This window comes from Jaculus jaculus, chromosome 8, assembly GCF_020740685.1.
Source record: "Jaculus jaculus isolate mJacJac1 chromosome 8, mJacJac1.mat.Y.cur, whole genome shotgun sequence".
Lineage (NCBI taxonomy): Eukaryota > Metazoa > Chordata > Mammalia > Rodentia > Dipodidae > Jaculus > Jaculus jaculus.
In genome coordinates this window covers 102,654,734-102,681,993 of record NC_059109.1, presented here as the reverse complement: position 1 = coordinate 102,681,993, position 27,260 = coordinate 102,654,734, and the positions used below count along the sequence as shown (strand labels likewise).

The following is a 27,260-nucleotide window of genomic DNA, read 5'->3' as shown; positions in this document are numbered from 1 at the left end:
ATTATTAGGAAAGACAAGAATAACTGAAGCCCGGTGTAGTTTGAATGATAAAGAAGTATTGACTTTTAGGGGTCCTGGAATATTTAACTAATTAATTAACTTATTTATTTATTTTTAAACAGATATCTATCTTTTCTCTTTTTTAAAATTTATTTTTATTTATTTGAGAGAAAGAGTCAGAGAAAGGGAGAGGGAGAGAGAGAGAATGGGCACACCAGGGTCTTCAGCCACTGTAAACAAACTTCAGATGCGTGTGTCACCTCATGCATCTGGTTTATGTGGGTCCTGGGAAATCAAACCTGGGTTCTTTGGCTTTGTGGGCAAGTGCCTTAACTGCTAAGTCATTCCTCCAGCTCATGGAATATTCTTTGTTAGATATATGTTTCTAATTTTATATGTTGTCTATACTCACTATATAAACAGTGTGTTGCTAAGATTATTAGATTAAAAGTTGTTTATGAAGCTGGTCATTGTGGCACATTACTGCAATCCCAAGGCTCAGAAGGCTGAGACCAGAGCTTAAAACCAATCTTGACTACATAGAGAGACTATGTTGAAAAAAGAAATAACAGAAGTTATTTATTGAGAATGTCTTTCCCTCATCCATCTATGAAAATTAGTTGAGCTGTAGAGTTGGGGTTATGGCAAACAGTATTTCATATCCAATGCTGTATAACTTTCATCTTTGTTAAAACTTAAAGAATGAGAAGTGGACCTTTCAGTTGACATTGGGGGCAGGTATGGGGAGGAAAGGTGGTACCTGATATTTCAGAAATAAAGCATGAGTTTCTGGGTTCATTTAGATGCAAAGTAGATTATGTCAATAAAGTTTAGTGAGTTTTACCAGTGAGTGTTAGATAGTAAAATGATTTTTTTCTATTTTATGACTGGGTCTTACTGTTAGTTCAGGATGGACTTGAACTTGTAACAGTTCTTTCTGTGTCACAGCTTCCTAAGTACTGAGATTATAGGTGTACGTACATCATTATGCACAGCTTTAAAGTAATTTTTTAAAGTTCACATGTGTGTGTGTGTGTATACTTGTTTCAGTCATAAAACAAGATTAAATTAGGTATAGTGTAAATGAAGATACCATCACTGTTATGATCTTGGGTAATTTTCCAGAATTGTTAAAGCCATAGTTAACTATGAACCATCACTGTGTAAGCAGAACCAGCTACCTCAACTTAGGTTGCTAGGCAGAATCAGAAGCCCACTGCCAGAAGATGTAGTTCTTAATCATTTCTGGGTATTCATTCTTAGTTGCTATTCAAACAACCAATGGAAGTATTTGTAGGGATGATATAATGTTCACTAAACTAATCATGTATTCTTTGTTTTTCTACCAGAAATCCCCCACTTGAGACCAAAGCCAGTGTACGTTACTACAACCCGAGATAATGAAACCATTTACAGTACAAAAATCCCATATATGGCAGCTCGTGTTGTTTTTATTAAATGGATTGTAACTTTCTTTTTGGAGAAAAAGTATCTAACTGCAACACAGAACACTAAAAATGGAGTTGATGTATTGCCTAAAATTATCCAGGTATGTCATTCATCATTTCTTAAAAAATATTTTAATTTATTTATTTGCAAGCGGAGGGAGAGTGAGAAAGAAAGACTGGGTATGCCAGGGCCTCTAGCCTCTGCAAATTCCATATGCATGTGCCACTTTGTGCATCTGGCTTTACATGCGTACTGGGGAAATCAAACCTGGGTTGTTAGGCTTTGCAGACAAGCACCTTAACTACTGAACCACCTCTCCAGCTTTATTCATCATTTTTAATTCTCTTAGTTATACATAAGAAAACATACTAACACATAACCAAAGGAAGTACTTATTAGAGATTTGGTTCTGATAAGTTTGTGGTTTACTGGCTCACCTTGTCCACAGAGCTGAGGTTTCAGAGGGAGCTGTATGTATAAAGCACTTGCTTTCTGTTGTTGAAATTGCCATAATGGACAAGGGAGGTCTTTGTGGAGATGGCTTTTATGGGTGCTGTCCCTCATTTTCCTTCCTTTGCTTGAGTATCGGTGACTTCTGAGCATGGGCACAAGGTCCTGTCTGCCCTACCTTGCCCTCCTGAGAGCTGAGTGAGGCTTATTTTTTTAATGTTGGGCCTGCTGTGCGTTTTTTTTTTTTTCTCTCTCTCCCTCCATGCCTTCCCTTCATCTCTTCTTTCTCCCTTCATTTCCCTTTCTGTCTCTACCCTCCCTCTCAGTGGTCCAGCACAGATGGGGACTTTGGCAGCAAGCTGAGTTGCTTGGGGCTGTGTACTTGATAGAGCACTACCACTTACAGAGGTCACATCAGCCATGTCATTGATGGTTTTATTTTTTTGTTTTCTGTTCCTAAGAACAGGCCAGAAGATGTATGTTTATTATTGTAGGTTTACTGAGACCAAGGAGATTTCAGAACTACAAGTTTCCCCCAGGGTAGGAAACACCTAAGTGTCAGATCAGTGGCAGTTATGTTTCCAGGTCACTAGAGCATTGACAGGAACACCAGATGGGTTAGATCATGTGGATCCCTCACAGAGGACTCAGTGGAGAGCCAGAAGAGAAACTCGATCTTTTTGTTTTTAGAGGTAGGGTCTCACTCTAGTTCAGGCGGACCTGGGATTCACTATGTAGTGTCAGGGTGGCCCTGAATTCATGGTGATCCTCCTACCTCTGTCTCACGAGTACTGGGATTAAAGGTGTGTGCTATCACACCTGGCTGAGAAACTAATTTTTTTTTTTAAAGTCATGTTTCTTTCTTTTTTTTTTTTTTCTAATTTTTTATTTATTTATTTGAGAGCGACAGACACAGAGAGAAAGACAGAGGGAGAGAGAGAGAATGGGCGCGCCAGGGCTTCCAGCCTCTGCAAGCGAACTCCAGACGCGTGCGCCCCCTTGTGCATCTGGCTAACGTGGGACCTGGGGAACCGAGCCTCGAACCGAGGTCCTTAGGCTTCACAGGCAAGCGCTTAACCACTAAGCCATCTCTCCAGCCCGAGAAACTAATTTTTAAAAGTGTCTGTGGGAGATACAGAAGAACCCTAAAAGGTTTCCTAAAATGTCTATAAACCTTTAACTTTCATAATTTAAAAATTTTTTTAAAGTGGAATAAAAATGGTAATGATCCCTGCTAAGGGAAAAATGGTTATCTCAGAACAGTGATTAAGAATTCAGAGAGACACAAACCAGAAATTAATAGGCAAGACCTAAAGGCAAATCCAGGCCTATCTTGCAAATGTGTGGGTGGAAGGAGAAAAGTATGGGGAGTAATAACTGAGTAAATAGAAGAAAAATTTTATCAGAGCCATAGAAAAGACATGGCTCAGACTGAAATGGTCTGTGTCAGGGAAAAAAATCAGGGAATAGACACAAACTTTGACAGCTGATGTTCAGGAATTCAGAGAAAATTGTACCAGCTTCCAGATAGAAACCACAGGTTAAATGAGACTAAGATTGGTATTGAGCATCTAATTAAGTCTGCAACCCTGGAAGCAAGCTCTTGCTCCTTTAATAATATACAACTAGAATTACTAAAACCTTGCCTCTTACATCACTAACCATATGTCAGACTGAATGAAGGTCTACACTAGCAACAAAATAATGAAAGATTTAAGAGAAACTCTTGAGATGTATAAAAATGGAGAGTGATAGACTATCTTAAATAGAACTAAGGTCTAGAAATTATAAAAGATACAAAGCTAACTTTGTCAAAAACTGAAAATTAATGTCAAAAGATCCTAAAAGGCCAAATCCAAGCAATCATCTGTTAATAGTTAAATAACCTTCCATGTTAAATGAGTCCACATCTACACAGTATAAAGAGTGCTTGCAAATGGAGAAGAAAAACAGGCAGGGAAGAAGAAATGGTAACTCTCAGGAAAAGGAATATGATGGCCCATGATTTACCAGCAGTCAAGGAAGTAAGATTAGTCCTCCACAAGAACAAGAGGTCTTTATTTACCTTCCAGTACACCAAATTTATATGAACTTAGGGTAAAAGTCTGTCACACATTTTGGTAATCTTTATGTAATGCCTTGTGTAATTGCCATTCCACTCATAACTGTCTCAACTGATGGAACCACTGGGTTTAGAAGATTGGAAAACCATCATGTATTTATTGAAAATATATGACTCATTCCTGAAAAATCCATGGGAAGCAGGAAGAACAGCAAATGAGCCACTGCTTCAAGGTTCTCACTTCTCTGTAGTTGACTGTCCACAGTTTAGCATCTACTTTAGTTTCTAGCTTGGTTAATGTCTTTAAGAATTGGGCCTCTTGCATCAGCTACTATGGGTCCATCATCCTAATAGGATAAGGCACCATCAAAGTACCAAGGTGTGTGTGGAGAGCCTGGCCAAGAATATGACTCATTTATGCTTTCTCTTATTCTCTGTAGAACTTTTTCTTTTAGTAGTCCCCCCCTCCCCCAGGTAAGGTCTTACTCTAGCTCTAGGCTGGCCCTGAACTCACAGTGATCCTGTTTTTGCCTTCTGAGTGCTGAGAAAAAAGGTGTGCACTCCCATGCTCTGCTTTACTTTTAGCAGTTTTTTCTTGAGCTTTCTACTTTGATAGCAAGATAGTTATGGAGACTGGGGAACTTTATTCCCCTGTTCACCCATAAAGATAATCTAGGAGTATAAAGCCCACTCTTTTTTTTTGTCTGAAAATAGAATTGGCTTATAGTACTCACCCACCCTGCCACAGTAATGAGGTGCTGATTGCCTTAAAGCTGGCAATGTGACTGGGCCAGGACATGATGGCCTTCCTGAAGCCAGTGCTCCCTGTTTCTGTGGCTGTTTAGAGCTGTGTTAGGGATCGAGAATGAGTGGCGGCAGACAAACCAGTGCCCATCGTGCTACTGTCCGTGGCTGTGCCACAGGTCGACCTGGTCAGTATTCCTCCCAGTAAGTTATGGTTTTTTCCTTTTGCCACTGTAGTGAATTGCCACACATCTAATAGTTCAAAACAATGCAAGTTTTTTTAAATATTTTAGTTGTAGATGTCAAAAATCCAAAATCATTGTCACTCTCAGTTGGCTAAAATTGAGGTGTTGGAAGATGCCTTTTCCCTGTGGAGCTCAGGGGAAGAATCCCATTTCCTGCCCTGTCAGTTTCTAGAAGCCACCTTCACCCCTTGGCTCATGGCCCTGAACCATATCACCTTTCCTCCCTGTCTGTTACTGTCACATCACCTTCTTTAGCCCTCGTTGTCCTCCCTACAGTTTGATCAATGGGAAATCCACTACAGCCTCCCCAGCTCCATGTCCTTATTAGCCTGGTCCCATCAGCTGAGTCTTGTTGGCCAAATACTGAAACAGTTTTACAGATTCTGGGGATTGAATGTGGATATCTGGGGTAGGGGCTCATTGTTAAGCCCATCTCACTTGTCTTCTGTACTTCCTTTTATTTACACCTCCTCTACTTCATTTATTGCCCAGCAGTCACTTAACCTGATTCCATTTCTTATATGAATTCTGTCACAATAAACATGAATATGCAGGTATCTCTTTTGAGTACTAATTTAATTTTCTTCAGATATTATATACAGGAGTGGGAGGGCTGAAACATATGGTATCTGTTTTTAGTTTTTTCAGCAACCTCCATACTGTTTTTCCATAGTGGCTGTACTAATTTAGATTTCTACCAGTAATGTATAAGGGTTCTTTTTTCTCATACCTTCTCTAGCATCCAGTATCTCTTTAATGTATTTTTTTTTATTTATTTGCAAGCAGAGTCTGTGTGTGTGTGTGTGTGTATGTGTATGTGTGTAGAAGGGGTATATCAGGGCCTCTTGCCACTGTAAACAAACTCCAGATACATGTGCCACTCTGTGCATCTAACTTTACATGGGTGCTGGCGAATAGAACCTGGGACTTTAAGCTTTGTAAGCCAGTGCCTTAACCACCGTGCCATCTCTCTAGCCCCAGTATCTCTTTTATCTTTGTTTTTACAAGGTAGGGTTTTGCTCTGGCCCAGGCTGATCTGGAATTCACTATGCAGTCTCAGGGTAACCTTGAACTCAGGGCATTCCTCCTACCCCTGCTTCCCAAGTGCTGGGATTAAAGGTGTGTGCCACTACGCCTGGCTAATATTTTTTTGTTTTTGAGGTAGGGTCTCACTCTAGCCCAGACTAGATTTGGAATTCACTATGTAATCTCAGTGTGGCCTCAAACTCCTAGTGATCCTCCTACCTCTGCTTCTCCAGTGCTGGGATTAAAGGATTGCATCACCATGCCTGGTTTTTGATTGATTGATTGATTGATTGATAGATAGATAGATGGATGGATGGATGGAAACTATTCTAAGTGCAGTGAGATGGAAATTCATTGTAATTCCCTAATGGCTAAAAAAACTGAACATTTTTTCTATATATTTGTCTGTCATTTGTATATATTTTGAGGTGTGTTTATTCAGATTGTGTGCCCAGTTTTCAATTGGTTACTTACTTTAAAGAATTAAAAAAATTTTTTTTTCACTTATTTGAGAGAGAGAGGTGGGGGGCAAGAGGTAGACAGAGAGTAAGAGTGAATATGGGTGTTCCAGGGCCTCTAGCCATTGCAAACAAATTCCAGACACATGTATCACAAGGTGTATCTGGTTTTATGTGGGTAATGGGGAATAAAACCCAGGCCATCAAACTTTGTAAAGCAAGTGCCATCTCTCCAGCCAGATTGCTTACTTTAAAAAAATATTTTTATTTATTTGCAAGGAGGGGGTAGGGAAAGAGACAGAGAGAATGGGCACACCAGGGCCTTTGATGCTACAAATGAACTCCATATGCATGTGCTACTTTGTTCAGTTGGATTTACTTGGGTACAGGGGGATTGAACCTGGGACAGTAGGCTTTACAAGCAAGTGCTTTTAACTGCTGAGCCATCTCCCCAGCTCTGAGTTACTTACTTTTCTGATGTAAAGTTTTTCTAATTCTTTATACATTCTGTATATTAATTCTGTGCTGGATGAATAATTAAGTAGGATTTTCCTCCATCCTTTGGGATGTCTCTTTGTTCTGCTATGTAGGAACTTAAAAATAAATATATATTTTTAGACTGGAGAGATAGCAGTTAAGAAACTTGCCTGCAAAGCCAAAGGACCCCAGTTTGATTCCCCAGGACTCACATAAGCCAGATGCACAAGGTGGAACATGTGTCTGGAGTTTGTTAGCAGTGGCTAGAGGCCCTGGCATGCCCATTCTCTCTTTCTCAAATAAATAAATTAAAATAAAATATTTAAAAAATATTTTTATTTACTTGAAAGAAGAGATAAACAGAGAGTGGGTACACCAGGACCTCCAGCTGCTGTAAATGGGACTTCAAGGGCATGTGCCACTTTGTGTATCTGGCTTTACCTAGGTGTTGCAGTCTGGTTCGCATTGCTGGTAGAAATCACCCAACCAAGAGCAGCTTCTGGGAAAAAGAGATTTATTTTGGCTTACAGGCTCGAGGGGAAGCTTCATGATGGCAGGGGAAAACGTTGGCATGAGCAGAGGGTGGACATCACCCCCTGGCCAACATAAGGTGGACTACAGCAACAGGAGGGTGTGCCAAACACTGGCATGGGGAAACTGGCTATAAAGCCCATAAGCCCGCCCCCAACAATACACTCCCTCCAGGAGGCATTAATTCCCAAATATCCATCAGCTGGGAACCTAGCATTCAGAACACCTAAGTTTATGGGGGACACCTGAATCAAACCACCACACTGGGTCATGGGGAATCAATCTCTGGTAAAGAAGTTAGGCTTTATAGGCAAGGACCTTAACTACTGGGCTGTCTCTCCAGCCCCTAGAAGCTTTTTAATTTGAGCCAATCTACATGTCAGTTCTTGAAAAAGCAGCAGTTTAAGCATGAGATAGTAAATTCTAGAAATGAGTTGCTGTTATCTTTGTCCTCTCAAGGTTTTTGTTTGGAATTTAAGATATGATATAATATAATATAATATAATATGGTAAAATATGATATAATCATCTAAAATGATTGTCGTCTAATCCATGGTGCTTAAAAAAGTCACTTTTGAGGCAGTGCACTAGTCTTGTAAAAGACATTTAAACTTTTTAAATTACTATTTGACAATAGAAGCCACATTTTGGGGATGGGGTAGAAAGAAACCTCAGTTGGTCATATGCTTGCTTTGCAAATATGAGGACCTAAGTTCAATTCCCAGTAGTCACATGAAATGCAGGAGTGGTGGCAAGCATCTATAATTGAAGTGTTGAGATTGTAGAGAATGGAAGATCCCTGGAGCTCATTGACCAGCCTGTCCAGCTATATTGATGAGATCCAATGAGAGACTCTGTCTCAAAGAGGTTGTCTTCTAGCCTCCACCTGTGTATATATGTGGGAGGGTGTGTGTGTGCGCTCCCCCCCCCCCTTACTTCACATTCTTGCTATTTTGATATAGGTCACATGAGGTGTTTTTGTTTTCCATAGTGAAATGAGCTGGGCATGGTGGTGCATGTCTTTTATCCCAGCACTTTTGAGGCAGAGGTAGGAGGACCACCACAAGTTCAAGGCTACCCTGAGGCTGCATAGTGAATTCCTGGCCAGCTTGGGCTAGACTGAGACCTTACCTCAAAAAAATAAAAATAAATAAAGTGAAATGACTTCTTTATCTGGACCTAATGCCTTTGTAAGGAGGATATACCTCAGTGACCTAACTTCTTAATCCTTCTTCAAGGACATACCCCCAGTGACCTGAGTTCTTAATAAGTCTTTCAAGGACGTACTCCCAATGTTGTGATTTGACTTAGGTGTCCCCCATAAACATAGGTATTCTGAATGCTAGTCTCCCCAGCTGATGGCAATTGGAAATTAAATCCTCCGGGAGGCGGTGTATTGTTGGAGGTAGGTTTATGGGTATTATAGCCAGTGTCCCTTTGCCAGCATTTGACACACTCTTCTGTTGCTGTTGTCCATGTGATGTTGATCAGGGGCTGTTGTCTACCCCCTGCTCATGATATTGTCTTCCATTGCTATTGTGGAATTTCTCCTTGAGTCTGTAAGCCAAAATAAACCTTTTTTCCCCACAAACTGCTCTTGGTTTGGTGATTTCTGCCAGCAGTGTCAATCTGACTGCAACACCCACTTACCTGACTCCTTAATACCTCCTTCAAGGATGTACCCCCAGTGATCTCATTCTTTTTTTTTTGTTGTTGCATTTTTGTTTTTAATTTTTAAATTTTTATTAACATTTTCCATGATTATAAAAAAATATCCCATGGGCTGGAGAGATGGCTTAGCGGTTAAGCGCTTGCCTGTGAAGCCTAAGGACCCCGGTTCGAGGCTCGGTTCCCCAGGTCCCACGTTAGCCAGATGCACAAGGGGGCACACGCATCTGGAGTTCGTTTGCAGAGGCTGGAAGCCCTGGCGCGCCCATTCTCTCTCTGTCTCTCTCTCTCTCCCTCTATCTGTCTTTCTCTCTGTGTCTGTCACTCTCAAATTAAAAAAAAAAAAAAATTTAAAAAATATCCCATGGTAACTCCCTCCTTCCCCCCTACACTTTCCCCTTTGAAATTCCATTCTCTATCATATTACCTCCCCATCTCAATCATTGTACTCACATATATAAAATATCAACCTATTAAGTACCCTCCTCCCTTCCTTTCTCTTCCCTTTATGTCTCCTTTTTAACTTACTGGCCTCTGCTACTAAGTATTTTCCTTCTCACGCAGAAGCCCAATCATCTGTAGCTAAGATCCACATATGAGAGAGAACATGTGGCGCTTGGCTTTCTGTGCCTGGGTTACCTCACTTAGTATAATCCTTTCCAGGTCCATCCATTTTTCTGCAAATTTCATCACTTCATTGTTCTTTACTACTGAGTAGAACCCCGTTGTATAGATGTGCCACATCTTCTTTATCCACTCATCAGTTGAGGGACATCTAGGCTGGTTCCATTTCCCAGCTATTATAAATTGAGCAGCAATAAACATGGCTGAGCATGTACTTCTAAGGAAATGAGATGAGTCCTTCAGATATATGCCTAGGAGTGCTATAACTGGGTCATATGGTAGATCAATCATTAACTGTTTTAGGAACCTCCACACTGTTTTCCACAATGGCTGGACCAGATTGCATTCCCACCAGCAGTGTAGAAGGGTTCCTCTTTTTCCACATCCCCACCAACATTTATGATCATTTGTTTTCAGGATGGTGGTCAATCAGACAGGAGTGAGATGGAATCTCAATGTAGTTTTAATCTGCATTTCCCTGATGACTAGTGATTTAGAACATCTTTTTAGATGCTTATATGCCATTCGTATTTCTTCCTTTGAGAATGCTCTATTTAGCTCCAAAGCCCATTTTTTGATTGACTTGTATGATTCCTTATTATTTAACTTGTTGAGTTCTTTGTATATCCTAGATATTAATCCTCTATCAGATATATAGCTGGAAAAGATTTTTTCCCATTCTGTAGGTTGCCTCTTTGCTTTTTTCACTGTGTCCTTAGCAGTGCAAAATCTTTGTAATTTCATGAGGTCCCAGTGATTAATCTGTGGTTTTATTGCCTGAGCAATTGAGGTTGTATTCAGAAAGTCTTTGCCAAGACCAATATGTTGAAGGGTTTCTCCTACTTTTTCCTCTAGCAGTTTCAGAGTTTCAGGTCTGATCTTAAGGTCTTTAATCGATTTGGACTTAATTCTTGTGCATGGCGAAAGAGAAGAATCTATTTTTCATCCTTCTGCAGATATATATCCAATTTTCCCAACATCATTTGCTGATGAGGCTGTCTTTTCTCCAATGAGTATTTTGGGCATTTTTATCGAATATCAGGCAGCTGTAGCTACTTGGGCTTACATCTGGGTCCTCTATTCTGTTCCACTGATCTGCCTGTCTGTTTTTTTTGCCAGTACCACGCTGTTTTTGTTATTATGGCTCTGTAGTATAGCTTAAAATCAAGTATGGTGATACCACCAGGCTTATTTTTGTTGCTCAGTATTATTTTAGATATTCAAGGTTTTTTGTGGTTCCAAATGAATTTTTGGATTGTTTTTCTATTTCCATGAAGAATGCTTTTGGAATTTTGATAGGGATTGCATTAAATGTATAGATTGCTTTAGGTAAGATTGCCATTTTCACAATATTGATTCTTCCAATCCAGGAACAAGGGATGTTTCTTCACTTTCTAGTGTCTTCTGCAATTTCTCGCTTGAGTGTTTTAAAGTTCTCATTGTAGAGATTCTTTACTTCCTTGGTTAGGTTTATTCCAAGGTACTTTATTTTTTTTTTGATGCAACTGTGAATGGGAGTGATTCTCTGATTTCATCCTCTGTGTGTTTGTTGTTAGCATATATGAAGGCTACTGATTTCTGTGTATTTATTTTGTATCCTGCTACATTGCTGTAGGTTTTGATCAGCTCTAACAGTTTGCTAGTAGAGTCTTTAGGGTCCTTTATGTATAGAATCATGTCATCTGCAAATAATGATAACTTGATCTCTTCCTTTCCAATTTGTATCCCTTTTATGTGTGTCTCTTGCCTTATTGCTATGGCTAAGACTTCCAAAACCATATTAAGTAAAAGTGGGGACAGTGGACACCCTTGTGTTGTTCCTGATTTTAGTGGAAAAGCTTCCAGTTTTTCCCCATTTAGTAATATGTTGGCTGTAGGCTTGTCATAAATAGCCTTTATTATATTGAGATATGTTCCTTCTATATCCAATCTCTGTAGGACTTTTATCTGAAGGGATGTTGGATTTTGTCAAATGCTTTCTCTACGTCTAATGAGATGATCATGTGATTTTTGTCCTTCAACCTGTTTATATAATGTATTATATTTATAGATTTGTGTATGTTGAACCATCCCTGCATCTCTGGGATAAAGCCTACTTGGTCAGGGTGAATGATCTTTTTGATATACTCTTGTATTCTGTTTGCCAATAGTTTGTTGAGAATTTTTGCATCTATGTTCATGAGGGAGATTGGTCTGTAATTTTCTTTTTTTGTTCTATCTTTGCCTGGCTTTGGTATCAGGGTGATGCTGGCCTCATAGAAGGAGTTTGGTAGAATTCCTTCTTTTTCTATTTTATGGAAAAGCCTAAGAAGCAATGGTGTTAGCTCTTCCTTAAAGGTCTGGTAAAATTCAGCAGTGAATCCATCTGGGCCTGGGCTTTTTTTAGTTGGGAATTTATTGATAACTGTTCAGATCTCCATATTTGTTATAGGTCTATTTAAGTGATTGGTCTCATTTTGATTTAATTTAGGCAGGACATATAAATCAAGGAAATCATCCATTTCTTTCAGATTTTCATACTTTGTGGAGTATATGCTTTTATAGTATGTCCCTATGATTTTTTTGAATTTCTCTGGAATGTGTTGTGATGTTACCTTTTTCATCTCTGATTTTATTAATTTGTGTCTCTGTCTCTTCTCTCTTTCTTTTGATCAGATTTGCTAAGGGTTTATCAATCTTGTTTATCCTTTCAAAGAACCAACTCTTTGTTTCATTAATTCTTTGGATTGTTTTTTTTTGTTGTTGTTGTTTCTGTTTCATTAATTTCTTCCCTTATCTTTATTATTTCTTCCCATCTTCTGATTTTTGGTTTGCCTTGTTCTTCTTTTTCTAAGGCTTTAAGGTGAAGCATTAGGTCGTTTACTTGCGACCATTCTAATTTCTTAATATCGGCACTTAAGGCTATAAATTTACCTCTTAGAACTGCCTTCATTGTGTCCCAGAGATTTTTGTATGTTGTGTTCTCATTATAATTTGAGTCTATAAATTGTTTGATTTCCTTCTTGATTTCTTCATTGACCCATTCATCATTTAGTAGTGTATTGTTTAGTTTCCATGATTTTGTGTATGCTTTATAGCTTTTCTTGCTACTGATTTGTAGTTTAATTCCATTGTGGTCAGATAGAATGCAAGGAATTATTTCAATTTTCCTGAATTTGTTAAGATTTGCTTTGTGTCCTAATATATGGTCTATTTTAGAGAATGTTCCATGTGCTGCTGAAAAGAATGTATATTCTGAAGCCTTTGGATGAAATGTCCTGTATAAACCTGTTAGGTCCATTCCTTCTATGACGTCATTTAGTCTAGATGCCTCTCTGTTGATTTTTTCCTGGGATGACCTGTCAGTTGATGAGAGTGGGGTGTTAAAGTCACCCACCACCACTGGGTTTGGTGTTATCTGTGACCTTAGTTCTAATAGTGTGTGTTTGATGAATTTGGGAGCCCCCATGTTAGGTGCATATATGTTTAGGATTGTAATGTCCTTCTGTTGGAGTGTGCCCTTAATCAATATAAAGTGACCTTCCTTATCTTTCTTGACTAACGTTGGACTGAAGTCTACCTTGTCAGATATTAGGATAGCAACCCCTTCTTGTTTTCTAGGCCTATTTGCTTGAAACACCGTTTTCCAACCTTTCACCCTAAGATAATGTCTATCCTTTGTAGAAAGGTGAGCTTCTTGGAGACAACAAATTGTAGGATCTTGCTTTTTAACCCATTCTGCAAACCTTTGTCTTTTCGTTGGGGCATTGAGGCCATTGATATTAAGAGGTATTATTGAAAGGTATGTATTTATGTTTGCCTTTTCTTTTTTTTTTTTTGTGGTTCTGGTTCTACTTGTGCTCTCTTGTGTTAACTAGTATTTGAGTATTGCTTGTTTTTTCTAGGTTCCTTATATGTGTGCTTTTCCTTTTGTTCAGCATGGAGGATTCTATCAAGTATTTTCTGTAGAGCTGGTTTTGTCTTCAAATACTCCTTTAAACTGCTTTTGTCATGGAATGTCCTTATTTCTCTGTCTGATCTCATTATTTAATACCTCTTTCAAGGATGTACCCCCAGTGACCTGACTCCTTAATACCACCTTCAAGTACATAACCCCCAATGACCAAACTCTTTAATACCTCCTTCAAGGATGTACCCCTAGTGACCCCATTCTTTAATGCCTCTTTCAAGGACGTACCCCCAATGACTGAACTCCTTAATACCACCTTCAAGGATGTATCCCCCATGACCTGACTCCTTAATACCTCCTTCAAGGATGTACCCCCAGTGACCTGACTTCTTAATACCTCCTTCAAGGATGTACCCCCAGTGATTCAACTCCTTAATACCTCTTTCAAGGATATACCCCAAGTGATGCAATTCCTTAATACCTACTCCAAATGTTGTGACTTCTTAGTACAAGGCCCTGCTTCAAGAGTTCCACTGCCTCTGGGTAGTTCTGCATCTTCAATACAAGGTCTTTAGAGACATTCCAGAGCTATAATTCATGGGAAAATAAAAATACAGTTGTTTGTACATTCCATGACATTTCTACTTCAGCCTACTGAGTGCTGGATGAGAAGCAGGTACCACCATGCTTAGCTGCAGCTCATCTTTAAATGTGATAGAAAGCATACTGATGAGTTTAAGGTTTCAGCAGCAGCTGCTTTTGATCAGTTTAATCCAAAAAGTCCACCAGGGAATGAAAGAGAAGTTTGAGATGGCAAGTAGCTAGTCATATTTATTCGTATAATTCTGTAGTTACATTAATAAAATAACACTTTACTAATTCAGAGACAGCCCATAATAATGACCTGTGGGCTGTGGCCCTACCTAAATATCTGTCTATAAATATCTGTAATATAAATATCTATTTCAGGGGATGAACAAGTAGAAAAAGTGAATCATGCAAACTGACTGTAGCAGACAGCTTCAGGTTCACTGAGATGAATTTCCAGACCAGGCACAGTTAGGGAGGAAGGGATATTTATTGATGCTTACAGATCCAGGGGAAGTTCCATAATGGCACAAGAAGCTGGCCTGCTTTCACAGAACCAAGCAGAGAGAGAGAGAGAGAGAGAGAGGGAGCGAGAGAGCGAGAGCAGTATAAGCCAAAAAGCCAAAAGCCACAGCATACTTTAGGAACTCTTGCTAGACACACTTTGCATATCTTTAGATTGAAACCTGAAACCTACCACCACACCTTAAGATCCACTCAGTGACACTGCCTCCAGCCAGGTGGCTGCAGATGCAAACTACAAACAAATAAAAAATGAATGTATTGGGGACCATCTATTCAAATAACCACACTGTCATTTATATAGGAATTTCTACATGTGTTTACTGACTCCTTATTCTCAGTTGCTCTTGAACTCTACAAAGGCACATATAGGCTGCAATGACCATGGATACAAATCAAGACAGGAATTGAGTGGTGCCAGGCTCAGGCATCACCAACAGAATGCTTACAATATCCTCTGAATTGTTGCTTTGTGGCTGTCCACATTTAGACAGACCCTGAGAATGAGCCAGTTTCAATATGAACGGTGGGGTTGAGAGGATGCCAGTGTGGCAGCGAGGCTGAAGGGGTGAGTGAGTGAAAGACTGAAGCATGCAGTTTTCTGAGCCTTGGGAGTGCTGGCCTGGTCCAAATAGGTATGTCTGTTTCACCGATTAAGACTTCTACATGTGACGGAGGAGTAAAGGCATTTTTCCAGTGATTAGTGACTAGTGAATCAACTAATACTAAACAAAAGCCACAAATTCTAGTTCTTGTTTCTAGAGTGTGGAAAATGGACCTCTCTCTGGGGCTAATTCCTCATGCTGTTATTGTCATTAGTCTTTGCAAAAAAAAAAAAAAAAAAGACAAGTGAGCGAGGTTAGACATTCAGTTTTTCAATTTTATTGCTTACTGTAGAGTTAAATGTCTGCCAAACATGGCAGATTCATTCCTTCCTTCCTTCCTTCCTTCCTTCCTTCCTTCCTTCCTTCCTTCCTTCCTTCCTTCCTTTCTTTTTGGAAAGCAGTCTTTAATAGGAAGTATGCACTGGATAAGGCTACGGAAAACATTTTATTAATATCAGTAGTTTTTGTTTAATGCATGGTGATTCCTCTACCTTTGTGCCATTGTGTTCTGTGTCATTGGTAGAGCTCATTTCTAAGTAACTAGATGCATTTAATTATAATTTTTATATGTTATTTAAGTTTTACTGCCATGGTCCAAACCACTTTAAAACCAACTGGCTTAAAAGACAACCCTTTCATCATATTTTTGGATTTCCCTTTTTTGGAGCAAGTATTAGGTCAGATTTTCTGCATGTCTTGTGGCATTAATGGGTCCTTGGGCCAACCCATTAGCTGGTGGCTGATTGGTCTGGAGGATCTGAGATGATTTCATTCACACAGTTGTTACTACTAGTTGGAGGGAAGGCTGGCTCATCTAGGACCTCTTTCTATGCAATCTCACTAGGAAGGTAGCTGGACATCTTTTTGGCTGCTTGGGGCTCTAATAGCAAAATGTTTTAAGGGACAGAAAATGTTACCTGTCAGCTTCTTGAGCCTGGGTTTGGATGGATCACATGGTGATTTCCAATGTTGCAAGAAGTCTCCTGAATTTTTAAGTCTCTGACCTTATAGTAAATGCTGAAGTATAGAGACCTCATATAATGATTACACGAATGCATTTACACATTAATTCTGTGATTTTGTAAATACAAATTAAATATTTTAGTTGATAAACTTCACAGCTCTGTTTCCTGAAATAACTTACTGATGAGATTGCTGAGTGGTTAAGGCGCTTGCCTACAATGCCTGCTTGCCGGGGTTTTACCAGTGCCCATATAAAGCTGGAAGCACAATGTGTCACATGCATCTGGAGTTTGTTTGCAGTGGCAAGAGGCCCTGGCACACATATACTCCTAAATAAATAAATAAATAGAGAAAAGTATGACAAAGCCTCCCTTATGTCAGCTGTACTCAGCCAAAAAATAAAAATGAGGAATTCATTTGATCAGAAAATAGTTAAGTAGACGTTCTGGGACCTGTGCGTCAAGCAATTTTCTGGTGTCCAGCTTGTTACACCTTGTACAAGTTGGTGGTAGTGAGAGTACTTTGAAACAAGACAGGACCTGGGTCTAGGATTGTGTCTTAGTGGTAGAATGAATGCTCACATGTGTGAGGTTCTAGGTTTCGTCACCTGGCCAAAACTCACAAAATCCAAGAAGCAATACATGAGGCATGACTCCTACTTTGCTGCGTGTGGTTGAATGGGCATGGGCACTGCTAAGAAATTTGATGGCATTTTCTAGACTGTTGGTGGTGGTGTAGCACAAGAGAAGGTGCCAGAGCTGGATGGTGCTGGGTCCACTGAGCAGGACAAAAACCACTCTAACAGTAGCACCTTGTCTGACCGAAGACTCAGCAACTCCAGCCTTTGCAGCATTGAGGAAGAGCATCGAACAGTGTATGAAATGGTACAGCGCATCCTCTTGTCAACACGGGGTTACGTCAATTTTGTGAATGAAGTATTTCGACAGGTCAGTGTGTGTGCATAAAGAAATTCATTAATTGAAGTCTTTTATTTTTGTTTGTGTTAATCATCTTTCTACTGCTCTAACAAATACCTGAGATAATCAGTTAAAATAGAGGAAAAGGTTTTTGTGGCTCACAGTTCCAGAGGTTCCGGCCCACAGTGGCTTGGCCTTGCTGCCATGGGCCTGTAGCAGCATGTATAGTACATTGTGGGGGATCACATGGCTGAGGAGGCCTATTCACCTCACGGTTGATAATGGAAAAGAGAGGAAGAGACCAGAGTCCCATAACTTCCTTTGAAGGGTACCTGCTGTCCTGTCACTTCCCACTAAGCCCTTCTTCTCAAAGTTTCTACCACCTCCTAAGAGTGGCCAGAGGGTCTAGGCTTTGTAAATCAAAGGAAATTTTCTGATCATATAGCCTCATGTTTCATGTCATGTTAGTTCCTTTTCCCAGGAATAGCAAACTCTGCAGTTAATCTTTAGGATTTAAAAAAAGACATTTTTTCTGGAGAACAGGAACTATTTTTCTGTTTTTGATTTAGAGAGGTGGGGGAGGGAGAGAGAAAGGGGGAGAATGGGCACACTAGAGCCTGTAGCCACTGCAAACAAACTCTAGACTCATGTGCCCACCAGCATCTGGCTTATGTGGGTATTGGGGAATTGAACCTGGGTCATTAGGCTTCATAGGCAAGCACCTTTACCCACAAGACATCTCTCCAGCCCCAGGAATTACTATTTTTTTAAAATTTTATTTCAGGTAAGTGATTGCACAAAAATGTGTCTTTAATATATATGTACAAGTTTCATTATTTGTAAATTGGTGATGGAAATACCTGTTATGTGTCTTTACAGTGATCTGAGCATGTGTGAAATTAAGCAGGATTTTCCTTTTGTTTTCAGGCATTTTTGTTGCCTTCCTGTGAGATAGCTGTAACAAGAAAAGTAGTTCAAGTGTACAGGAAGTGGATCCTCCAGAACAAACCTGTGTTCATGGAGGAGCCAGATAAAAAAGATGTTGCCCAAGAAGATGTTGAAACATTAGGAGTTTCAGAGATTGAGAACAAGGAGGTAACCTTATCTATCACTTGACCTTTGGATTGAAAGTATTTATGTTTTGGCAAAATATACCTGATAAGTCAAGATTCCCACTCAGTGGCATGCAGGCAGGCAGGCAGAGACCTAACACTGTTGAGGCTTTGAGTTCTATGAGTACCTGCTTCAGAAGCACCTTTTACGCCCCATTGTAGACGGGCAGACATCTCCTAACCCTCAGCCTAGACTCACACACGCATGGAAGCTTTCTTACTTAGTCACTATCACAAGGAAGTCCTTTTACCATATTTTACAAGTCATTCTGTGAGACTAAGACTGCCTTCTTTTTGTTTAAATAAATAGCATTTAGAAAATGTGGACTGTTTTGGAAGATTTTCTTTTGTAAATTGAGTGTTAGACATTTGAAAGGACCAACCAATAAATAGCAAGTGTTTCCTGGACTGTCAGCAGTTAGAATGCTGCCTTCCCGGTGGGAGGGGATTATCTGTGTTAATAAAGCAAGGATTAGATAAACTTTAAATAACTGTATAGGGCATCCTCCTGAAACACAAAGAAATTTAAATTAAATTTCTGGTGTGCTGCTTTGAGAAGTATAATTATGCTTCTTCCTGCTCTGTTAATGAAGGTCTCATCTGAAAGTTCTGGCCATAAACGATCATCTAGTTGGGGACGCACATACTCCTTCACAAGTGCCATGAGCAGAGGGTGTGTGACTGAGGAGGACAACACGAATGTGAAAGCCGGAGCCCAGACTATGCTGCAGGTATGCTGTCCCCTAGGCCACAAAGACCTCCCAGCTCCAGCAGTCGTTTTGAACATTTTACTTAATGAAAAAGTAATATACAAAGTATAGAGATCCTTTTAACCATCAGGCACTAACATAGCCCTTAAATCTTCATTCTTAATTTCCCTAATTTGCCACCTGCAGTTGGGAAAGATTGTATTTTCTATGAATGAAGACATCAGAACTGGTTTATTTATTTATTTTTTATTTATTTATTTGAGAGCGACAGACACAGAGAGAAAGACAGATAGAGGGAAAGAGAGAGAATGGGCGCGCCAGGGCTTCCAGCCTCTGCAAACGAACTCCAGACGCGTGCGCCCCCTTGTGCATCTGGCTAACGTGGGACCTGGGGAACCGAGCCTCGAACCGGGGTCCTTAGGCTTCACAGGCAAGCGCTTAACCGCTACGCCATCTCTCCAGCCCACTGGTTGTTTTTTTGAGAGGATATTATACAGTGAACATAAAAATGTCTGAGATTTGAGTATTTTTCTAAGCACACAGAACAGTTACTTAGAGTTAATTTGCAAGACAAGTTTGGTGATTTTAACTCTTCTAAATAATATTCCTCCTAAAAGTTGCCCATGCCCCCTTTATGGGCAAACAGTAACTAATATAGAACATTTTACACATGTGTCTAAATGATAAATATATGAAATAGAATAATGCTACCTGGAGACAGTGGGAAGAGCACCTTTGCTAATGACTTAATTTGCCAGACCTGCCTTAGGGTTTTATCTTTAAAATGGGAATTGGGAGATTACCTCTCAGTTTTATGGTTTTTAGGAATTTAAGTAACAACACAGGTTTCTTCTCATTCCCCCATTCTCTGGTCTCTACAGGCTCCCACCCAAGTTGATTTTTTTATTTTTATTTTTGTTTAAACTTTTTTTTTCTGAGAGAGATAAGACAGATAGATACAGAGGGAGAGGGAGAGAATGGGAGGGAGATAATATGAATAAGAATGGGCATGCCAGGGCCCCTAGCCACTGCAAATAAATTCCAGACACACACACCACCTTGTGCATCTGGCTTAGTGGGACCCTGAGGCAAACCAGCCTTCTCTTCTGTGTAGAGTTCATTCTTTTTTTTCTTTTGTTTTTTTTTTTCGAGGTAGGGTCTCACTCTGGTCCAGGCTGACCTGGAATTAACTCTGTAGTCTCAGGGTGGCCTTGAACTCATGGCGATCCTCCTTCCTCTGCCTCCCGAGTGCTGGGATTAAAGGCGTGCGCCACCACGCCCAGCTTTTTTTTCTTTTAATATTTTATTTTTATTTATTTGTGAAAGAGAGAGAGAGGTAGACAGAGAGAGAGATTGAATAGGCACACCAAGGCCTCTAGTCATTGCAAATAAACTCCAGATACATGCACCACTTTGTGCATCTGGCTTAAATGGGTTCTGAAGAATTGAACGTGGGTTCTTTGGCTTTGCTGGAAAGTGCCTTAACTACTAAGCCATCTCTCCAGCTGTGCTTCTGTCATCTTTATCTAAAATTTTCTGGTTTTTTTTGTTTTTATTTTTATTTATTTATTTGAGAGCAACAGACAGAGAGAGAAAGAGGCAGAGAGAGAGAGAGAATGGGCGCACCAGGGCCTCCAGCCACTGCAAACGAACTCCAGATGTGTGCGCCCTCTTGTGTATCTGGCTAACGTGAGTCCTGGGGAATCAGGCCTCGAACTGGGATCTTAGGCTTCACAGGCAAGCGTTTAACTGCTAAGCCATCTCTCCGGCCCTGTCATCTGTATCTAGAGAGGAGTCATTATCAGTTGTCTTTCTGTTTTTGAGCTAATTGTAACGTGATGCCACATCCTCATGCATCCTCTCATTTTCATTAAAATTCAGCAAATAATTTGAAAGTCACTGCTTTAGAAATCAGTGTGGTTTACTTGTGCAGCTTCAGAGAACTTTACTGCAGTTCACAGATGTGACTTATGTCCTTATCACAAGTATTTGGAGGGGTCATTCCCCCTTGTCCTGCTGCAACCCCTTCCTTGGCTCCACGTGGATTATAGTCTTCCCATAGCTCTACAGCGTAAAGAAGTGGTTAGCACTTAAAGTGTTTTTTTTTCTCTTATATCCAGAAACTTACTCTTTGATGTGATTCGTGGTCCATTAGGGTAAGGGGTTAAATGGAAGTCTGATAAGATAGCACTTTTTGGGCTGGAGATACGGTTTAGCAGTTAAGGTTCTTGCCTGCCAAGCATAAGGACCTAGGTTCGATACCTCAGGACCCACATAAGTCCGATGCACAAGGTGGTGCATGCATATGGAGTTTGTTTGCAGTGGCTAGAGGCCCTGGTGTGCCCATACTCTCTATCTGCCTCTTTCTGTCTCATATAAATAAATAAAGATATAAAATATTTAAAAGAAAGATAGTGCTTTTTTCTTGATGCTTTGGATGAGGACAGTTTAGACATAATAATTTTGATTGTTTGGTTGTGCCTTGATACCAGTGCAGTCATAAGAAGTATTCATGTTTGGCACTTTGATGTTTGTATTAAAAATAAAAGTACAATACATGAAGGCAGGGATGTGGCACATGTATGTTTATGCATGTTCATATCTGTGTGGGTACTCTTGTATGTGTGCAGGTGCATGTGGAGGCCTGAAGTCTGGGGTGTCTTCTTCAGTTGCTCTCCATTTTATTCTTTGAGACAGAATCTCTGGCTGAACCTAGGGCTCATTGATAGACTAGATTAGCTAGCCAGTGAGCTCCAGTGATTTCCTGTCTCTGTCTCCCCAGCTCTGGAATTATAGGTGTACATTCCCTCACCTGGTCTTTATGTGGGTGCTGGAGATCTGAACTTAGGCCTACTTTGCCCACTCAGTATATGAAGGCTTTTAATTAAGAATGTGCAAAATTTCAAATTCAAGAAGGCAATGCATAGAATTAAAATAATTTATATTACAGTCTATTATTTGTGATGTATTCTTTTAATAGTCACTAAAACTGCTGTAGTTTATTAATTAGAAAATTCTTTTTCTTTTTTCTTAGTGATTATTTCACCCTGGTGTTATCACCTGTTATTAGCATTATCATGCTTACCTAGTGACTTTTCCCTCCCCTATAAAATGGAGACATGCTACTTATCTTGCAGAAGATAGACTCTAAAGGCTGTCAACATTTTAGCCCAGATGTTTTGAATTGACTTAAAAATATTTTATTTATTTATTTGGAAGGAGAGAGAAAGAATGAATATGAATAAGTGCACCAGGGCCTCCAGCCACCACAAAGTTCAATGCATGCACCACTTTGTGCATCAGGCTTTATGAAGGTACTAGGGAATTAAACAGAGCCTTAACCACTCAGCCATGTCTCCAGCCCTGACTTGACTTTTTAGTGTGTCGATTTGAACCTCTGGTCAGTGTATGCATTTTTTTGGGTATGTCATCCACTAAGGGGCCAAAGAGAGTTGATTTACTTCACAGCCTTGGTGTTTGTACTGTGAATCCTAAGGGAGACCTACAAAGGAGTATAAATGAAGATGGATGGAACCTCCCCCACCCCCCCCCCTTTTTTTTTGAGGTAGGGTCTCACTCTAGTCCAGGCTGACCTGGAATTAATTCACTATGTAGTCTCAGGGTGGCCACAAACTCAAGGTGATCCTCCTACCTCTGTCTCCCAAGTGGTGGGATTAAAGGCGTGTACCACCACACCCCGCCCACCCAGTTTTTATTTTAGGGAGAAAGAATTGGGCCTCAGCCATTGCAATCTGTAGATGCTTGCGCCACCTAGTGGTCATATGTGACCTTGTGCTTGCCTCACCTTTGGGAATCTGGTTTGAGTGGGATCTTATGTGGAAGAGTGGAACATGGGTCCCTAGGCTTTGCAGGCAAGTGCCTTAACCACTAAGCAATCTCTCCAGCCCATGAACCCACCCATTTTTACCTGATTTACAATATTGGATATCTGAAGTTACGGGCCACGAATGCTGTATTCTTGAATGTAGTATGTTGTCTTTACTGTAATAACCAGTGACTTTCTGCCTGAGAGGCTAGGTCAGTGAGTTTCACCTTTTCCCACTGAAGTAGTTCTGCTGACAGAGGTCAGTGAACTTGTAGTTAATAGAGTATTTAATTGTTCCCTTTATTTTATATTTTATTTATTTGAGAGAGATGGAGAGAGAGAGAGAATGGGCATTTCAGGACCTCTAGCCACTGCAAATGAACTCCAGACACATGCGCCACCTTGTGCATCTGGTTTATGTGGGTACTGGGGAATTGAACCTGGAATCTAAATTCACAGGCAAATGCTTTAACCACTAAGCCATCTCTTCAGCCCCACTTGTTCCCTTTCTAATGTGCTTTATATTTAGAATTCACTTAGATTTTGTTCCCTCCTACACAAAAGCATTCTCCTATTTAAAAAAAATCATGGGCTGGAGAGATGGCTTAATGGTGAAGGTGCTTGCTTGTGAAGCCTAAGGACCCAGGTTCAGTTCCCCAGTACACATGTAAGCTAGATGCACAAAGTGGCACATGCGTCTGGAGTTCACTTGCAGTGGCTGGAGGCCACTGCTGTGCCCATTCTCTCTTTCTGTCTCTCTCTTCATCTCTGCCTTTTTCTCTTTCTAATATAAATTAATGAATAAATAAAGTCATGATCCTGGGAGCTGTGCAGCATGGGCCATGTGGCTTTATCTGTTTGCAGGCACACTACCACTCCTTACTCAAAGTACTCACACCTTTTGGGATCACAGGCCATGCTCCATCAGGAAATGAGTCTGCTTACTAAGAGGTTCAGTCAGTAGGTCTGCCACAGTTCTGTTGTTTGGCTTGGGCCTCTTCTCCTGACATCCCTCCACACTAGAGTTTCTCACCCTGACATAATACACATGATCCTATCTTTTCTTCTCCTCCTTCCTTCCTTCCTTCCTTCCCCCCTTCCTTCCTTCCCCCCTTCCTTCCTTCCTTCCTTCCTTCCTTCCTTCCTTCCTTCCTTCCTTCCTTCCTTCCTTCCTTCCTTCCTTCCTTCCCCCTTCCTTCCCTCCTTCCTTCCTTCCTTCCTTCCTTCCTTCCTTCCTTCCTTCCTTCCTTCCTTCCTTCCTTCCTTCCCCCCTTCCTTCCCCCCTTCCTTCCCTCCTTCCTTCCTTCCTTCCTTCCTTCCTTCCTTCCTTCCTTCCTTCCTTCTTTCCCTCCTTCCTTCCTTCCTTCCTTCTTTCCTTCCTTTCCTCCCTCCCTCTCCCTCCCTCCCTCCCTCCCTCCCTCCCTCCCTCCCTCCCTCCCTCCCTCCCTCCTTCCTTTCTTCTCTCCCTCCCTCTTTTTCTTTCTTGCTTAAAAGGATATTGAAGAATGTTCAAATCAACCTGATATAGTGGTGCATGCCTTTAATCCCAATACTTAGGAGGCAGATATATGAGGGGCACTGTGTGTTTAGGCCAACCTGTGACTGTGGAGTGAGTTGGAGGTCAGCCTGGGCTACAGTGAGACCCTAACTTGACAAAACAAAGCCAAAAGTGTTCGTATGTCTTGTGACTCATGAGTAAAATAGCACTATTAATATGGAATAGTAGTGTTTGTTTGTTTGTTTTCTCCAAGGAACAGGACTTTAAAGTATCTGGGTGATTCTGAGGGGTAAGCGTCAGGACATTGAACATGAACATGTACTGGTGCCCAGGCTGTACCAAAACAGAATTTGTGGAAGTAGCTGTGCACTCCTGCTTCATGATCCATTTTCAGTGTTCTCAAGTAACAAACCAGCAAACTCTGGTCCACTTTCCCCAACTCCTGTTCTCTTAATGTACAAAACAGGCAGTTTCTTCCCCCACTTTTTTTGTGTGTAAAAATAACCTAAAGGAAATTATTAGTAGAAGAAAATGATCTTTAAACAAAAATTTCCTTGGATGTATATAGCTAGTTAAATTTTTCAAATGAAAATTATCATTTTTAAGGTCTTTCTCACAAATGCTGCAAATGTCTTTTTGCTGGAACCATGTGCTGAAGTTCCTATACTCCTGAGAGAACAAGTTGACGCTTGTAAAGCTGTTCTGGTTATTTTTAGACGCATGATAATGGAACTCACAATGAATAGAAAGACATGGTAAGTTTATTCAATACTATAAAACATACTTTTGCTTGTCAACATAATTAAATGTTAACATATTTATTTTCTCACTGACTTTATCAAGTTTAAAATAAGATGCCTTTTATGATAGTTTCTATGAATTGTGAAAAAGGTAAATTCCAGAACTTTGATACTTCGTTGAGAACTGGTGAGATGGCTCAGCAGTTAAAGGCACTTGCAAAGCCTGCAAGTCTGGGTTCAGTTCTCCAGTGTACATGTAAACCCACCAGCACAAGGTGGTATGTGCATTTGGAGTTTCTTTGCAGAAATAAGAGGCTCTGGCATGCGCATTCACATACATGCGCACATACACACACACACACACACACACACACACACTCACTCTCTTCTTAGAAATAAAAATATGCCCTTGAAGTAGTAGTAAGCTATGATATTACTTAATTGTAGATTTTTTGCCACTTTAAACTGTCATCAAATAGTTTTGTGGAAAAGAAATGTGGAGTTTTATAGCATTTTTTGGTAAATCCAGGAGAATTTGTTATTGTTTGAAATGCTATAAACTGATTTTGTTCCTTCAACATAATAGTTTAAATACACTTTGGAAAAACATTTACTTTAGATAATTATCAAATTGATATTAAAAATATAGTTAAAATATGTTATCACAGCAGGAATGATGGTGCATATTTTTAATGCCAGCACTCACAAGGCAGAGGTAAGAGGATTTCTGTGAGTTTGAGACCAGCCTGGCACTACAGAGTGAGTTCCAGATCAGCCTGGGCTAGAGAGAGAGACCCTGACTCAAAACAAAAAAAAAAAAAAAAAAAAATCACCTCCAAGAGTGTAAAGTTTTTCTTCTTTGCTGCTTTTCTGTTAATCATGTCATTAAAGGTAAATAGTATATCAGGTATTTTCCATGCCCATCTCCCATAGTGAATGTCACCATATCAGCCCTTCTTGCAAAGGCATTTTTAGTACTCTCAAGTAATAGACCAACAAGCCTGGAGCCACTGCCCCTACTCCCCATTCTCTTACTGTACAAAACAGACTGTCTTTCCCCTGTGTCTAAGACATGCCTTTTGTGGTCTGACTGGGTGTGTTCCTCTCACTTAGCCACCACCCTTGCTCCCCCCCCCCCCCCCCCCCCCCCCCCCCCCCGTTAATTTCCCCCAAGTGCCCTCTGCCTTAGCCTCCTGGCCCCTGAGGCTACTGGGGTTCTGTGGTAGTGGCATCTTATTTTCACACTTGTCTTCTAAGTGCCATGGAGCCAGCATGATTGGTACTTTGCAAGGTGTCTTCAGTAGTCAGGAAGTTCTAGAAACAAGGTAGGGTTAAGGTGCCAAGGATTACAGGCCACCAAAAGGTTCATAGATAACAGAAACCACAAGTATTAAAATGATTTGAAGATGCAGTTTCCAAAGTCAGCTGTCATGGTTTTAAGGCAGCATTCTTACTAAAGTTAAACATTGTTAAAATGGGGAGCACTACAGTGATGCACATATGCTATAAATGGAGTTACATACGACACATAATAGTGAAAATACTGAGAAATGCCTTCAGTTCACATGAATGCTCTTTGATACCACAGTTGTATGAATAATAAAATTTTCTGTTTTTCATTGAAAAGTGTGAATTCTGTATAAATCCTATAGCAGTATAGTAATATTACATTTTTGATCATTTTATTCTAGTGAACATTCTAGAAAATAAAATTAAGCAGTGTTTTTTTTTCCCTGTAGTATTTCAGATTTCTAGTTAAAGGTATAAAAAAGACAAGTTACAGAAATAGACAGATGTAGCCACTAAAAATAGTAGCATTTAGAAAGGAGCATGGTTTTCTTCATGTATATTTAAATTTTAGACAGTCCCTTGCTATCCCTGTCTCCCTTCTCTCTACCTTCCTTTCCTCCCTTCCTTCTTTCCCTGAGTCCTTTCTTTCCTGCTAGTAATTAGCTCTGGAGCATCTACTATGAGGACATACTGGTGTACTCGATAATGTTCCTGTCCTCATGGGGTAACCCCCTTGGAACGGAAAGGCATAATGCACCCACAGTTAAGGTGTCATTAAGTTCTAAGAACAGTGATGCTAGGGAAAGGGATAGAATTTGGAGTTGAGGAGTGTGCCCAGCATGGAGGCCAGGGAAGGCCTTTCTGAG

At 40.3% G+C, this 27,260-nt stretch overlaps 1 protein-coding gene across 4 annotated transcripts in view; it reads left to right on the top strand.

Annotated features, from left to right (window-relative positions):
• The window catches only part of Ralgapa2 (Ral GTPase activating protein catalytic subunit alpha 2), a 366,249-nt gene that overhangs the window by 104,347 nt on the left and 234,642 nt on the right, over window positions 1-27,260 (top strand). For all 4 annotated transcript variants that reach the window (XM_045156189.1, XM_045156188.1, XR_006638510.1 and 1 more), the window contains exons 9-13: window positions 1,350-1,549; window positions 17,021-17,248; window positions 18,146-18,313; window positions 18,924-19,061; window positions 24,971-25,119. In XM_045156189.1, the coding sequence (XP_045012124.1) occupies window positions 1,350-1,549; window positions 17,021-17,248; window positions 18,146-18,313; window positions 18,924-19,061; window positions 24,971-25,119 (883 nt within the window). The remainder of the gene's footprint in view (window positions 1-1,349; window positions 1,550-17,020; window positions 17,249-18,145; window positions 18,314-18,923; window positions 19,062-24,970; window positions 25,120-27,260) is intronic.